The 15,480-nt window shown below is 40.8% G+C and overlaps 1 protein-coding gene across 2 annotated transcripts in view; it reads right to left on the minus strand.

Moving 5' to 3' along the window:
• Nucleotides 1–15,480, minus strand: part of pak1 (p21 protein (Cdc42/Rac)-activated kinase 1) — a 243,751-nt gene that overhangs the window by 23,665 nt on the left and 204,606 nt on the right. For both annotated transcript variants that reach the window (XM_060923465.1, XM_060923466.1), the window contains exons 6-11: nt 15,331–15,444; nt 3,984–4,170; nt 2,831–2,894; nt 2,689–2,737; nt 2,335–2,447; nt 1,175–1,292 (exon numbers count right to left, since the gene is read on the minus strand). In XM_060923465.1, coding sequence (XP_060779448.1) covers nt 1,175–1,292; nt 2,335–2,447; nt 2,689–2,737; nt 2,831–2,894; nt 3,984–4,170; nt 15,331–15,444 — 645 coding nt within the window. The remainder of the gene's footprint in view (nt 1–1,174; nt 1,293–2,334; nt 2,448–2,688; nt 2,738–2,830; nt 2,895–3,983; nt 4,171–15,330; nt 15,445–15,480) is intronic.

The raw sequence follows: 15,480 nt of genomic DNA on the forward strand, positions 1-15,480 counted from the left end.
TTTCTCCCTGAATGGAAGGACCTTTTCAATGGCATAATCCAACTGCCAGCCTCCAAAAACGAAGAATACGCACACTGCACACTGTGTGTGCATGACATCAAAGTTGCAACATCAGGAGTGTATGATGTGAAAGAACATTTCAAATCGAAACTACATCAGCGGAATGCAAGCCAAAGGCAAAATCAGCCACTGATGACAGTATATGCGCGCTCAAAAACTGATATGCCAACAACTGGAAAAGACAGAAAACACAAGGTAGTGGGCATTTTAGTTCAAGTTAGGCAGTGCTCTGTTTACCCCACAGTAATGCTGACTGTGAGAGAGTTTTCTCTCAAGTCAGGAAGATATACACAGAGAGCAGAAAGAACCTGAATGCAGACACACTGACCTGGCCTACTGCAGTGTAAGATCAACACAGCTAGACACTTGCTGTGACATGCAGCCTAGTGAGGTATTGGTGCAGAGTGCTAAAAAAGCTGTCATGGTGTACAATTCAGAACATTAGAGTGACACTTTGTGTTTTTGACAAACATTGGAGCTTTGTATTCATTCTGAAGGTTTATTGTTATTAATATTGAATAAAAAGTAACTGGGATATATCATTGTTAATTATCATTCAAATTTTAGGTAAATTATTTTAATTTGCATCTTATAAGGATTTTATAAGGGAAATAAGGATTTTGGTTATACAGGTTTGATTGACCAAAGGTTGACATGTATGCAGCGTGGTGGTGATGGAATTTGAACTTGCAACCTTGCAATTTGTAGTCCAACATCTTAAGCACTGAGCTACCACTGCCCTTAATGGTAGAATTTTCAGGCTGTCCAAATTACACTAGGCTCCTTGGGCTAAACTACTAGACTTGGACTACTTGGATACCACTTTACAAGAGTCTTTTCAGACTGTTTACTACCTTTCCACTAGTTCACTCAAGCTATGTATGGTACTTTACACTTATTTCCACTGGTACATTCACTACTTAATGCTACTCACCTTGGGTAACATTAATAGTCTGGGACATAATACATTTTACAGCCATCTACACTACTTTACACCAGGCCCTGTCAACACTTTCAAGCTGTCTACACTACTTTACACTTGTCCTTTAGGACTACGTGAGCTACTTTAAACTGGGCATAAAAATCTAACATTCTTAAAATATCGTTCACTCACCTCTCGGCACACAGCGGCAATCTGCGCTTCGTCCATGCACGTCTCCGTCACCACATCAGTCAGAGAGCCTCCAGCCAGATACTCCATCACCACCCACAACTCGTCGCCAACCAGGTAACTATGGCAACCAGACAGCACCACAGCAACACGCTGCATTACACAAAGTAACTACGGCAGCCACACAGCGACAGCCTGAAGCAATACGGAAATGGAGTGGTAACCATAAAGACAGAGAAATCTATCCATCTACTCCCATGGGCAACATTACAGCCTGAGGACAGAGGAGGTATCTATAGAAACCAAAGGGGGTATCTATAGAAACCAAAGCCAAAGCCTTATGGACCTGCCATAACAGTGTTATACTGATAGGAAATTGTGGGAGAGACTAGCAGGTCTCTTGGTGTGAAAATCATCACATATTGTTTGGGCACAAAAAAAAAAAAAAGTGATGTAAGTGATGTTCACACACAATCCTGTTCCCAAAATATCACCACTCCCTTGTATATGAAGTTGTTTTCTAAATGGTGAATATATACTTTTGTCTTAAACACTGTCTTTGGAATTAATCCAGCCTTTTTTTTTTTTTAAATCTTATTTCCAATTTGTCATGGAAAAGCTTTTATTTTATATAACCTGTTTATTGCCCTTAAAATTGGATGTGTAAAATAAATAAATAAATACACACACACACACACAATTTTTCAAACATGGTTTGTAACATTAAAGATGTTTTAATATGATACTATAATACAGAATAAATGTTTAGTTATTTTTTATTCATTAGATATAATATTTATTCATTAATTATCATCACTTATTTATTATTATACTGTATTTACTTTTGATTTCTTCTTATTTATTTTTATTTGGGCAGTGGTAGCTCAGTGGTTAAGACCCCAGTGGTTAAGACCAGTGGTGTATTGCCTACTGATCAGAAAGCTGTCATACTGGCCAGCCAAAATGAGCATGTTGTATGAGTATATGTAGAAAAATAAATACTAAAATGAATGAAAATAACTGAAACTCTAACTAATCTGAAACTTTGTCTCTGATGAATTCCTGGTCCTTTTGACTTTGTTGGTAAGATAAAGTATGTGTTAATCTAATCTAATTCTGGGACGACCTGGACACTGTCTACATTTTGACTGTGATGATCTTACCTGTCCAAGTAATTAACAATGTTGGGATTTTTGTTTTCCCTCATGACCAAGATCTCATTGATGATGAGCTCCTTCTTAGGCTGTTGCTGCAAATTCATCTGCTTAATGGCCACCTAAAAGCCGGCGAGATAAAAGAAAACCTTTAGTGCCATATCAAAGAGCCGTGTGTGTGTGTTTCACACAGCCCATTAGGCCTCTCTCTTGCTCCCTCTCTTTTGCACTTTCATTCTCTTCTCCAGTCCAAGAGTGGTCTTTGAATTTCTGCTTTCATTTGATGAAATCCCACATCAATAGCTACTGAAAAGCACATTGTTCTTCATCTACACTACAGCATCTTTGAGGTTCTTCTTTTACCTCTTGTCCTGTGGCGATGTCAATTGCGGTGTAGACTGTTCCAGACGCCCTGAGTTCACAAACAAAGAGAATGGTTGAGAGTTTTAAAAAGGTATTTTGTAAAAGTTTGCCACTGTTAATACAAATGTGAAGGAAGACTCACCCCTGGCCAATCTTCTCAAAGCGTGTGTATTTCTTCTTTGGATCCCCCACACTAACTATACTCCCTAAACACAGAGGCACAGAAACCTCAGACACAAACATACAGCTTAATGAGAATATTCAGTGAAGGACGTTGCATCTTGTGTGTGTGTATTTTTCTCTGTCTCCTAATGTCTAACAACTCTCAGATGCCTGCCAGACCAAACTGTACTAATATAGGGGGTAAAATATTCTCTGTATACATGTATTAACCCATAGGCTTGGGTTAATATTGGACGTTGGACAGGATTTTGTTTTTCCTTTTTGGAGATACATGATTGTCCACTTGCACAGTTTCTTTCCACATCATCTCTGCTCTGGTTTCGATGGGTTTCTTCACAGACGTGGTTTCAGGATAATCAAAGTCAAATGTCAGTATGTAGAAAAAAAAAATCAGAGTGAGACAAGCAAGTTGAGCCACCTGACCATTATTCTCATGGTGGATTTCTAGGACTTGTTCGCTTTCTCTTCAATCCAAACAATCATCTCAAATAGTCACAAAATAGCAGACAGACAGTTAGACTCAGAGAAAAACAGGACATTAACAGTTGAAACAAAAGAAAAACCCAAGAGAAACAGTGGTTAACAAAAGAAAAGACAGGGAAAAAAACCCTAGTGACGGTACAGACAAAAGGACAGAGGCTGTGGATATAGTTTATGATGCCAGAGTGTTCACTTGAGGCCACACAGGGAACACACTCAACAAATACACACTAGGAGTGTTGGGTAAGTCAGTGGAGAAGCCTGGCAACCATGAACTAGTGACACTTTAGGAGTCCTGGCTGAAATAAATTGGAGGAAAGACACACTGAAGGAGTGATTGATTCTGAAGCAGCATCCCTTTCTTACCAGCAGAGGGCGACCTGAGTGCATCTGTAGCATGAGTATTTAATAAAATATAGACTTAGAGAAACATGGATCTTGGAGCAAAATATTTACTCACATTTTGACTTGATAGCTAGCATTAGTCATTACATACAATCATGATGGACTTTTAATAAGCATGAGTGCATGTTTTTATGCAAAGAGGAAGTGAGCAGACTAAAGGACGATGTCTCGAGTTTGGAGGCATTTCTAGTAGAGCGAGAACCATAAACATGGTGTGCAACACTTACGCAGTTTCTCCAGAATTTCCTCGTCTGACATTTTTTTCTTGCGGTTCTTGTCGGCAGGCCGTGGCATGGTAGAGGAGGCCACTGGAGTGGCGCCACCTCCCTCAGCAGGTGGAGGAGAGACAGGAGATGGGGGCGTATCTTTGGCAGGGGCAGGAGGCAGGGGCTCGATTACTGAGCGAGTATAAATCTGTGGAGAGGCACAGAAAAAAAGCTTCATTTATTTATTCACTGAAATCTCAGGAAAAAAAGAGGCTAACTGCTTTTATTTACAAGCTCCCATTTACAACAGTGTCGAATTACAAAGAGAAAGAAGACAAAGAAACAGAAAGTCAAGTAAAATATTTATAACCAGACATAACCAACTTGGGATTAAATATTTAAAAAGACCCAGAGTAAAAGGCAAATCCAATGGAAGGAAATGAGAGAATTAGATATTCGAGCATACAAAGCATGTCATGGATGAGGGATCCTGAGAACTGCTGGGCATTCTGGGAAACAGTTGGTTGGGTGACTTGAAAGGAGCACATTATACTGCTGAAGCAGCGTGCATAGGTTTTTCGACAACAGCAAAGGGAGGACAAGGACGCACTAAGGGATTCCATGACCTAATTATGTACAGGGTTGCATCTGCAGAATCTCATTGAATTTGCAGAATTTTGCATTGTTCCCTGATGCAAAATGACAGGCCACATGACGACATAGCTGCTCTATAGCTCCTCAACTAATCTGGTCAAATCCCATTTTTTTTTGTCTCAGTTTGATCTTTCTCTGCGACACCTGAACCCAGTCACTGCGTCTTCACGAACTGCTGCTAATACTAAACACACCCACAGTGCATGGCCAACTTTTTTTCTCTTGGACTCCTGGCTACAGACAGCTGTGGAATTGTCAAGATTCAAACTCACAATCGCCATGACAATAAGGTGAATGCTTTTCTGTTGTGCCACTCCGGAGCCCTTAGAGGCCAGAACTGGGTTGAAAATTGGGATGGCAATCACTCTGCCCCACCCATGTGACCACATCCAGAAGATTAGAATAATATATTATATTAAATCTAGCATGCCTGAAATGGCCATACTGGTTTTATAACTCAGAAATGTTGAAAAGTAATTGGGGAAGCTGTCTGGTGTCTCTTATTATGCCTTCTATGCATGCTTATAATGCAGACTCTATTCTCAATTGTGCTTAAAATGAAAGCTTTGATCTTATTTTGACTCAGATCTTTAAAGAATACCATGCGGTTTCTCTTAGAAGATGAAAAAAAAGCATGCATACACACACACCAAGAGGGATGTCAGGTGCTGTCAGATGTTAATGTACTGTGGCACCATGGCACTTAGTGAGTGAGAGAGAGAAAGAAACTTACAAAGTTTGTTGCTAGCACACACACTAATATAGGGCTGATTCTCCAGTCCAAGTGTTCAAGAGAAACACTCTTTATCCTTAATCTCAGAACAAAGGCCTGTGTGTTGGTTCTAAATTAAATGTCGGCGTGGTGTTCCCCGTCTCTGCCTACAGCAGGAGATGAGTGGAGCATCAGCATACTCATTATTCCGACTGCTGAGAAAACATGCAGCCTAATGTCCTTAATCCATTTAGAGCAGCTGCCTGGGTTGCTCCTCAACCCAAGCTTTACTCAGCAGTGTAAATTAGGCTAAACTGAGTCAGTGAGATATGAAACAAATGGTCAGTTTCACCTTGGGTCACAAATGATGGGAAACTACAAGTCAGCTTAACAGACATCACAGCATGAAAACTATAAGCAAATACTGTGAAGGGGGAAAAAATCCATTTTGGAATGGATTCCACAAGGTGTTGGAAACATTCAAATGGTTAACAATGAGCAGAATCTATTAGGTTCAGATCTGGTGACTGTGGAGGCCATGGGACCGAACCGAGACGACCTGTTCTTTGTGATATGGCATATTATCACACTGGATGTTGCCATTATGAGAGGAGTAAACTCTGGCCAAATAGGGATGCACATTTTCATCAACAATACTCATAGGCTTTGGCTTTCAAACGATTATGAATTGGCATTAAAGGGCTCAGTGTGTGCTGAGAAAACATTCCCCACTCATAACATTACACCACCACCACCAACCTGGACTGCTGACACAAAGCAGGTTGTGTCAATGGATTCATCCAGCTCACACTAAATTCTGACCCTACCATCTGAATGCAACAGCAGCAGGATTCCCACTGGCGCTTGTCACACTCGTCATTGACAAACATAATCCTCCATCAGTGATGAAGAGAAAATTACTAGCAGTCATCACAGTGACGAATGTAATTGTCATCTTTATCATAAGTCATCTTTTATAGAAATCCCTCCACAAATCCCTCCATTTGCCGAAATCCAACCCCATTGAAGAGGCGGAGGTAAGATAGACAATGAGCACGTGCTTGTGACCAATAAAAATAGACTAATGACCAAATGAGCACCAAACTTTTGACCAATTGCAGTACATCTTAATCAGCCTGGTGTGGTGGTGTAATTATCTCTGCGTGAACCAAACAATGACGCAGTCTTAGCGGACGAAGTTTTTTGGGCAGGCTTTTTCAAGCACTGAAGATGATTTAAGGGCCGAAACAGCCACAGAGAGGAATACTCGGAATACCCTGACCATCTCAGAGTACATCGGACAGTGTCATACAGGGGTTGATTAAAAAAAAAAAAGCCAACGTGAAAGCGCTGTTAGTCAGCAAGTGACTGAAGGGAGCTCTGTTTCAGGCAGCGTGGCTTTTTGATTTCCTGTGGCAGACATATGATGAAAAACGCACAGGAATTCTGTGTTCGGTTTGTAAATCGACGGGAAAATTGAATTCCTTCACTGTTGGTTGTTCTAAGATTCCTCTTGACTCTGTTCAATTGTAAATCCAGTTTTGTGTTGAAATCCTTATACCGCTTTTGAATAATTCCATGCTTTAACAAGTGTTGCCAGGAAAAACAAACCTCACCCAGCAGCACTTATTTTATACCTATATGTTGATTATGGTAATTGTGGCAGCAGGGGCGTGGCCAAGCAGCAGTCTGTGAATGGAGGGCGGGGTCAGGGAAGGTAAGTGGCTAAGTCATTCCACCTGCTGTCAATTAATGTGTGTGTGTTTGTTACAGGGACGGAGCATAAAAGGAGGGGGAGAGCAGCGAAAAGGGGCTCCCTCCTGACCACAACGTATGTGTGCGTGTAGAGTGAGTGAGTGAGTGAGTGAGTGAAAGAAAGAAAGAAAGCTGAAAAGCTAAAAATAAATTAAATAAAGAGTTTGTGTGTGACCATCAACTCTCGCCTGCCGTGCTTCTGTGCTCCACCCACATCAGGAACTGCTACAGTAATATTTCTCAATCATCAGCTGTCAGGTTATAGTCCTATGAAAATCCATGACTTTGAGTTTGACATTTCAAAGTCATCAAGGTCATGGCAGCAACTGAAAGCCCATATGGGACTTCTTATATGTTGATAATGGTAAACATCTGGCTATCATGAACCATTTTAAACTTATAGCCCTCTGAAAACCCGTGACCTTGAGTTTGGCCTTTCAAGGTCACTCAAGGTAAAAGGTCATGTGTTAAATGAAAGCCCATATATGACTTCCTATGTGTCAGTAATATTAAGCATCTCTCTATCTTGAACTGTTTCCCAGTTATGAGCCTCTGAAAACCTGTGACCTTGAGTTTGACCTTTCATGGTCACGGTGCCAAATGAGAGCCCGTATATGGCTTTCTATATGTCAATAATATTAAGTATCTGTCTATCTTGAGCCGTTTCACAGTTACGAACCTCTGAAAATCCATGACCCTGCGTATGACCTTTCAAGGTCACTGAAGGTCAAAGGTCATGGTGCCAAATGAAAGCCCATATATGACTTCCTATATGTTGATATTAAGTATCTCTCTCTTTTGAACTGTTTCCCAGTTATGAGCCTCTGAAAACCTGTGCCCTTGAGTTTGACCTTTCAAGGTCACTCAAGCTCAAAGGTCATGGTGCCAAATGAAAGCCCATATATGATTTCCTACATGTTGATAATGATAAACATCTCTAACCATTTTCAAGTTATAATGGAAAATATGCAAATTTTAGTAATGACCTAGACTCCCCTGACATGTGACCCCCAACTGCTAATAAAATTATGAGGTGCCCCATCACGTAGCACATCAATGGACGCAGAATTGAAAGATTAACATTTTGGAATTGGTTTGAAGTAAACATGATGAATATGAAGGAAGGTATCGCGGAAAAAAATTTTTTTTGACCTTTTTGGTGAACTTGACCTTGACCGGATGATCCTCAAAATGTTGGAGGTTCTATTTGAGACCAATGCCTATCTATCCTGAAAGTTTCATGAAGATTGGTCTGGCCATTTTCCCGTAATGTTGCTAACAAAAGAACAAAGAAACAAACAAGTGTTGCCAGGCAAAACAAACCTCGCTCGGTAGCACTTATGATGAATATGAAGGAAGATATCGCGAAAAAAAATAGGTACCCTATGGGTACATGTGGCTACTGCTTATAAATAAAATTATTTTCTGATACCATATCCATACAGTAAATATAGCATATATATTTACTCTGGGCGGCACGGTGGTGTAGTGGTTAGCGCTGTCGCCTCACAGCAAGAAGGTCCTGGGTTCGAGCCCCGGGGCTGGCGAGGGCCTTTCTGTGTGGAGTTTGCATGTTCTCCCCGTGTCCGCGTGGGTTTCCTCCGGGTGCTCCAGTTTCCCCCACAGTCCAAAGACATGCAGGTTAGGTTAACTGGTGACTCTAAATTGACCGTAGGTGTGAATGTGAGTGTGAATGGTTGTCTGTGTCTATGTGTCAGCCCTGTGATGACCTGGCGACTTGTCCAGGGTGTACCCCGCCTTTCGCCCGTAGTCAGCTGGGATAGGCTCCAGCTTGCCTGCGACCCTGTAGAAGGATAAAGCGGCTAGAGATAATGAGATGAGATGAGATATTTACTCTGAGGCAGTTGCCACAAAAACGAAGCGTAATCCAAAAATGAACAATTTAAAAATAATAGAAGTAAACTATACCAAGTGTCTGTACTTTATATTATTCTACTCTTACAGTTTTCAAAACTGAAACCTCCGAACCGAGGCTGACATACACATGCTGTTGCCATGACCAAAACTCTTATTTTCCACAAATGGCCCGGCACTAGAGCTCAGTGGAACGCACTTTCCCTCTGTAACAGTGGTCTCAAAGTTTAGGGGAATAAAAGGGTATGAGGCAGAGAATAGGAGGGAATAAAATAAAGTCCATTTCTATTTGAGCTATTGAACAGACTGGGGGCTCAGTCCAGTTTTCCTGAGGCTTGTATTTTTTTAAGGGTGATTGGCATAGATAGATTGCCGAGGTTATATCTAACTTTACAAGAAATATCATCACCCACACACATTCAAAAGTTATGACATCTTTATCACTGATTTTTTTGCACTTTTATCATTCACTTCAGTTTCTGACTATTATTAAGTTATCAACACCCATAATGTCTCAGGAAGCTGAGGCCACTGACTTAATGTCACTAGTAAAATTAATAGTCAGTTTAATAAAAATATCATTTCCCACTCACATCTCTCTCCTTTAGGATCACAAAGACACACATTCTACATTACTACATTATTACTTTACAACATTCAAAATCCCAGATGACATCCAAATCAGTTGTTTTCTATTAATCTCTTATGTTTCTTAAGGGTGAAAATACCCAGGGGCTACAGCCCCGAAACGGAGCTCCCTTAGGTCGTTTGCCGGCTGACAGCACTTTCAGTTTAGCGTTTTTTTGTTTTTGTTTACCGACCCCTGTATTACTGACACCGCCCAATGTGCTCGGGGGTGGTCAGGGCTCTGAATGTGCCTCTCCTGTGACTGCTTTGGCTGTTTCTTCAGTGCTGGAAGAAGCTTGCTCAAAAAAAAAAAAAATCACCAGTTTAGATTGCGCTACTGTTTGGTTCATGCAAAGACCACCACACCAGGCCGATTATGACGCACTGCGATCGGTCAAAAGCTTGGTGCTCATGTGGTCATTATGTGTAGTTAATTTTTACTGGTCACAAGCACGTGCTCATTGTTTACACTCTGGCTTCCCAAAGTCTCTTCACTGGGGTTGGATTTCAGCAAACAGAGGGATTTCTATAAAAGATGACTTATGATAATGATGACACACATTTGTCACCGTGACGACTGCTAGTAATTTTCTCTGTCACTGAAGGATTACAGTGTCTTGCAAAAGTATTCATCCCCCTTGGTATTTGTCCTGTTTTGTTGCATTACAAGCTGCAATTAAAATGGATTTTTGGATGGTTAGCACCATTTAATTTACACAACATGCCTGCAACTTTAAAGGTGCATATTGTTTTTTATTGTGACACAAACAATAATTAAGATGAAAAAACATAAATCTGGAGTGTGCATAGGTATTCATCCCCTTTCATATGAAACCCCTAAATAAGAGCTTGTCCAACCAATTCACTTCATAAGTCACAATTAATTGATTAAGATCCACCTGTGTGCGATCAAAGTGTCACATGATCTGTCACATGATGTCTGTATAAATCAACCTGTTCTGGAAGGACCCTGACACTGCAACACTACTAAGCAAGCAACATGAAAACCAAGGAGTGCGCCAAACAGGTCAGAGACAAAGTTGTGGAGAAATATGGATCAGGGTTGGGTTATAAAAAATATCCCAAACTTTGAATATCCCAGGGAGCACCATTAAATCCATTATAGCAAAATGGAAAGAATATGTCACCACTACAAACCGGACAAGAGAAAGCCACCCACCAAAACTCACAGACCGGGCAAGGAGGGCATTAATCAGAGATGCAACAAAGACACCAAAGATAACACTGAAGGAGCTGCAAAGATCCACAGCGGAGATGGGAGTATCTGTCCATAGGCCCACTTTAAGCCATACACTCCACAGAGCCGTTGCTTAAGAAAACATGTTTGGAGTTTGCCCAACAGCATGTGGCAGACTCCCCAAACACATGGAAGAAGATTCTCTGGTCAAATGAGACTAAAATTGATCTTTTTGGCCATCATGGGAAATGCCATGTGTGGTGCAAACCCATCACCCTGAGAACATTGTTCCTATAGTGAAGCATGGTGGTGGCAGCATCATGCTGTGGGGATATTTTTCATCTGCAGGGACAAGAAAGCTGGTCAGGACTGAAGGAAAGATGGGTGGCACTAAATGCAGGGCAATTCTGGATGAAAACCTGTTTGAGTCAGCCAGAGGTTTCAGCCTGGGACGAAGGTTCACGGTCCAGCAGGACAATGACCCTAAACATACTGCTAAAGTGACACTGGAGTGGTTTAAAGGGAAACATTTCAATGTCTCGGAATGACCTAATCAAAGTCAAGACCTGTCACTACCTGTCTGTGGCATAACTTGAAGATTGCTGGACACCAATGCAACCCATCTAACCTGAAGGAGTTGGAGCAGTTTTGCCTTGAGGAATGGGCCAAAATCCCAGTGGCTAGATGTGCTAAGCTAATAGAGGCATACCCCAAGAGACTTGCAGCTGTAATTGTAGCAAAAGGTGGCTCTAGAAGTATTGATTTTTTTTTTTTTTGGGGGGGGGGGGGGGGGGATACCTATGCACACTCCAGATTTCTGTTTTTTCATTTTAATTATTGTTTGTGTCACAATAAAAAAAAACAAATTGCACCTTTAAAGTCGAAGGCATGTTGTGTAATTCAAATGGTGCTAACCCCCAACAATCCATTTTAATTCCATCTTCTAATGCGACAAAACAGGACAAACACCAAGGGGAATGAATTCTTTTGCAAGACACTGTATATTTGTCAGTGACAAGTGTGACAAACGCCAGCAGGAACTCTGACCATTATTTAATTGAAAGAAACTTAGTTTCACGTCGCGTGCTGCTCAGTTTTGTACAGACATGTAAACAAAAATATTTTTTGTTATTCAGTGAAAAATAGAGAGTGGCAAATCCGACTACAGATAGTGATTTGCTGCCACTGACGGGCTACTTTTGAGACCTCTGCTGTAATAAGCATAAACGTGTATGAAAGTGATTTCTTTAGTCTAGTCTGTAGTGGGCAAGGTAATAAATAAATCAGAGTGGGGAAGTTTTTATCAATGGGGTTTAAAAGTGGGTGTGGCCAAAACCCCTTCCTTTGCGTATATAAACAAACCAAGAAACCATGCGATGACAGCACAGTGTATGCAAATGAGGCAGGTAGTGATCCAATCAGCATGTTTGTGGGAGGGGTATTTTCAAGGCAGCGCTCCTACAGTCTGAGCTTAGAGCTTTTTTTTTTTTGCTTTTTTTTTTTTAAACCTTTTTGGTCACCATAACCTTGACGAGATGATCCTCAAAATGTTGGAGGTTCTATCTGAGACCAATACCCATCTATCCTAAAAGTTTTATGAAGATTGGTTCAACCGTTTTCCTGTAATGTTGCGAACAAAAAAACAAAAAAACCAAAAAAACCCCACCGAAAACAATACCTTGCCCCCTGGTGGATTCTGTCCCGGGCGAGGTAATAACCTTAAGTAAGCCCCAACTAAAGAGGTTTATTTTAGCTTGATGGTGCACATGCTGCCCAAAATCAAGCCTATCTTATTAGAGGCTGAACTGGAGCCAAATTTTATATGTAATGGATGTATTTTATATGTAATGTATCTGTACAAATATTTGAATTGTGCCAGTCTGGCTAGTATAAACCTGTATTAGGTCCACTTTGATAAGTTGGTAACTAAGAAAAAATACAGACTAAGTGAAGAAAAAATAAGAAAAAGTGAAGAATACTTGTTTGACTTGATTTTTCAAGGAAAAAAAAAGTGGAGAATATTTTTCAGAACCCAGGGGGGAACGCTGCAGCAGAAACAGATTCATCAGACCAGGCAACAATTATCCAATATTTAACTGTCTAGTTTTGTGAGCCTGTGCCCACTGTAGCCTCAGATTCCTGTTCTTGGGTGCCAGGAGTGAAATCTGATGTGGTCTTATGCTACTGTAGCCCATCTGCCTGAAAGTTGGGCTTGTTGCATGTTCTGAGATGCTTTTCTGCTCACCACAGTTGTAAAGAGTAATTATTATTTGAGTTACTGTAGCCTTCCTGTCAGCTCCAAACAGTTTGGCAATTCTCCTCTGATGGACAACCAGAATCCCTTTTTCAAATCTTACTTCAGTTTGGTAGCCTACAAGAGTACACTTAGTGGTTGTGTTTACAACACACTTCACCTGCTTCCCAAAGCTGGACCTTGTGCAGATGATAACATAGGTCCATTTTAAACTTTATTTTGGAAAAATATGTACAATGTGTGCTTAAAATGTATTTATCTACAACTGAGATTACAGATCTTACACTGTCAGTTAAAGCAAATATGAAAATTTAGACACGCGGATCGATTTTATGACTTGCTATTAACATTTTTAACAAAATTAGTAATTAGTAAAATTTGAAGTACAAATTTACAACGCAAATTGTGTATTTATGCAACAATGTTTTAAGACTTGTTTTTCTTTCCTGCTTTTAGAATTGTGACCTGATGACATGTTCCATAAGTTCTTTCTCTAAATACACTGTACATATGTGTTTGAGATCTGTAGAGTTCTTCAGCATTCTGAAATGTACATTAAGGCTTTATTGCTTTATTTATTAGGTCTTAATTAGGAGCAGATGAATGAAAATGGTTTCATTTGAACTTATCATTATTATATATATGTATACACAGCAGAGTTTGTGAAATGTGAAGATTAATAGTGAGATTATTATTATTATGTAACTGCTCACACAACAATCACAGCAGTAACACACATTAAAATGCAAGCTAACTAAATCAATAAACTATCCAGACACCACCTGCTAAGACCCAAGAAAAATAAAGCTCTTCTCAAATAATTAGCCATTTGGTGTTTAAAATCAGACTGGGGCATCTGTATGTATGCATGTGTGTGTGTGTTCAGCTTTCAGCAGATCATCCATCTCATGTGCTGTGGTTTAGAGTCAGGCTTAATGAGGCTGAACTCGTTCCACATTCATATCAATGCCGCCAGACACAGCAGCTCCGCTTGGCCTCTTTCATCGCGTGGAGTCTAAATTCAAGCTTCCTGTAATCTTCCTCAGAGACATCAAGTGAACTAGATAAATATATAGTGAACTTGTCTCCATCTCTATTACTGTTTAAACCTCTTAACACTTACACTCCCACACTCACTCGCTCTCCCTCCCTCCTTCATTGTCTCCCTGGATATATAAAAGCAGTCATTTCCTGATCCTGGACTGCCTCCCTTTTTTACACTCAAGTTCTCTCCTCCTTTTGTCCATCCTTTACTGCCCAATGTTTACTCTACGCTTTGTCCTTCACTCACCTATCTGTTCTTCACTCACTCCGTTCCTTCACTCACCACCATCTATACTCCTGTCCTTCACTGCCCTTCTACCCTCACCTTCACTCCTCTCCTTCTGTCCATCCTTCCCTCACCTCCTGCTGTCCTTCAGTCACTGCTGTCCTTCACTCCCCTTCTACACCGCCCTCCTAACCCTCCTCTCCTTCTGTCCATCCTTCATTCCCCTACCTTGTGTCCATCATTCACTCCCAGAGTTTGTCCTTTACTCCCCTCCTTCTGTCCTTCACTCACTGCTCTCCTACATCTCTCCTTCACTCCTCTCCAAGCCTCTCCTTCTGTCCATCTTTCACTCCCTTCCTTCTTTCCATTTTTCACTCCCATTCTTCAATCTTTATGGAATTATACTTAAAGCAGTTAGTCTTTAAGTCAGGTTTAATGAGGCTGAACTCGTTCCACATTCACATCAATCAGTCCATTCAGGTTGACTCTCTGTCAAGTCCTCTCTGTATTTATGTGGGTTTTCTATTAAAATACATTCAACTTAAAATAATCATTCTACTAAACTTTTATTCTCTTCTGGACCTAACTGTATTTTGTCAAAAAAAACCCCTAAATTTCCTGAAAATAAAAAATAAAAACCTCCATCCTCATAGGAACCAGCCAAGTCCACTGCCTATTTAATTCCTAAGAAATGTTCATGTTTCTAGAACGTTGTGGAGACAAAGTGTACTTTTCACTGAATAAAAATAAATCTGAACCTACGCAAATCTGTTTCTCACTTACTTTGCTTGCAGACACATGGCTGATTCAGAGTGTTCATTATAAAGCCTACCCAACCAGTGCGACCTGAGCCACAAAGGAAAGAGACAGAAACTAGGAGGGGGAAAAACAAGAATCAGAGCAGGCAGTGGGGAAGAAACAAGAGTAGGGAGGAGAAGGTAAATGAAAGGAGAGAGCAGTACGAGTGATGGGAAAGCCATTAGGATTAAAACACAAAGGTAGACATTCAAATTTTGTACACACGGATTTGGTGTGTTCGGGTCGAGGTGCAATCACGGGTGGCGGAGTGGCCTCATCCTCATCTTCGTCCTCAGATACAGTTGCTACGGCGGGGGTTTCCGACACCGCTTTGGAGTTCTGCAGATGGAAAGGGAGGCTGAGTAGGCAGACACT

The sequence above is a fragment of the Neoarius graeffei genome, chromosome 6 (genome assembly GCF_027579695.1).
Source record: "Neoarius graeffei isolate fNeoGra1 chromosome 6, fNeoGra1.pri, whole genome shotgun sequence".
NCBI lineage: Eukaryota > Metazoa > Chordata > Actinopteri > Siluriformes > Ariidae > Neoarius > Neoarius graeffei.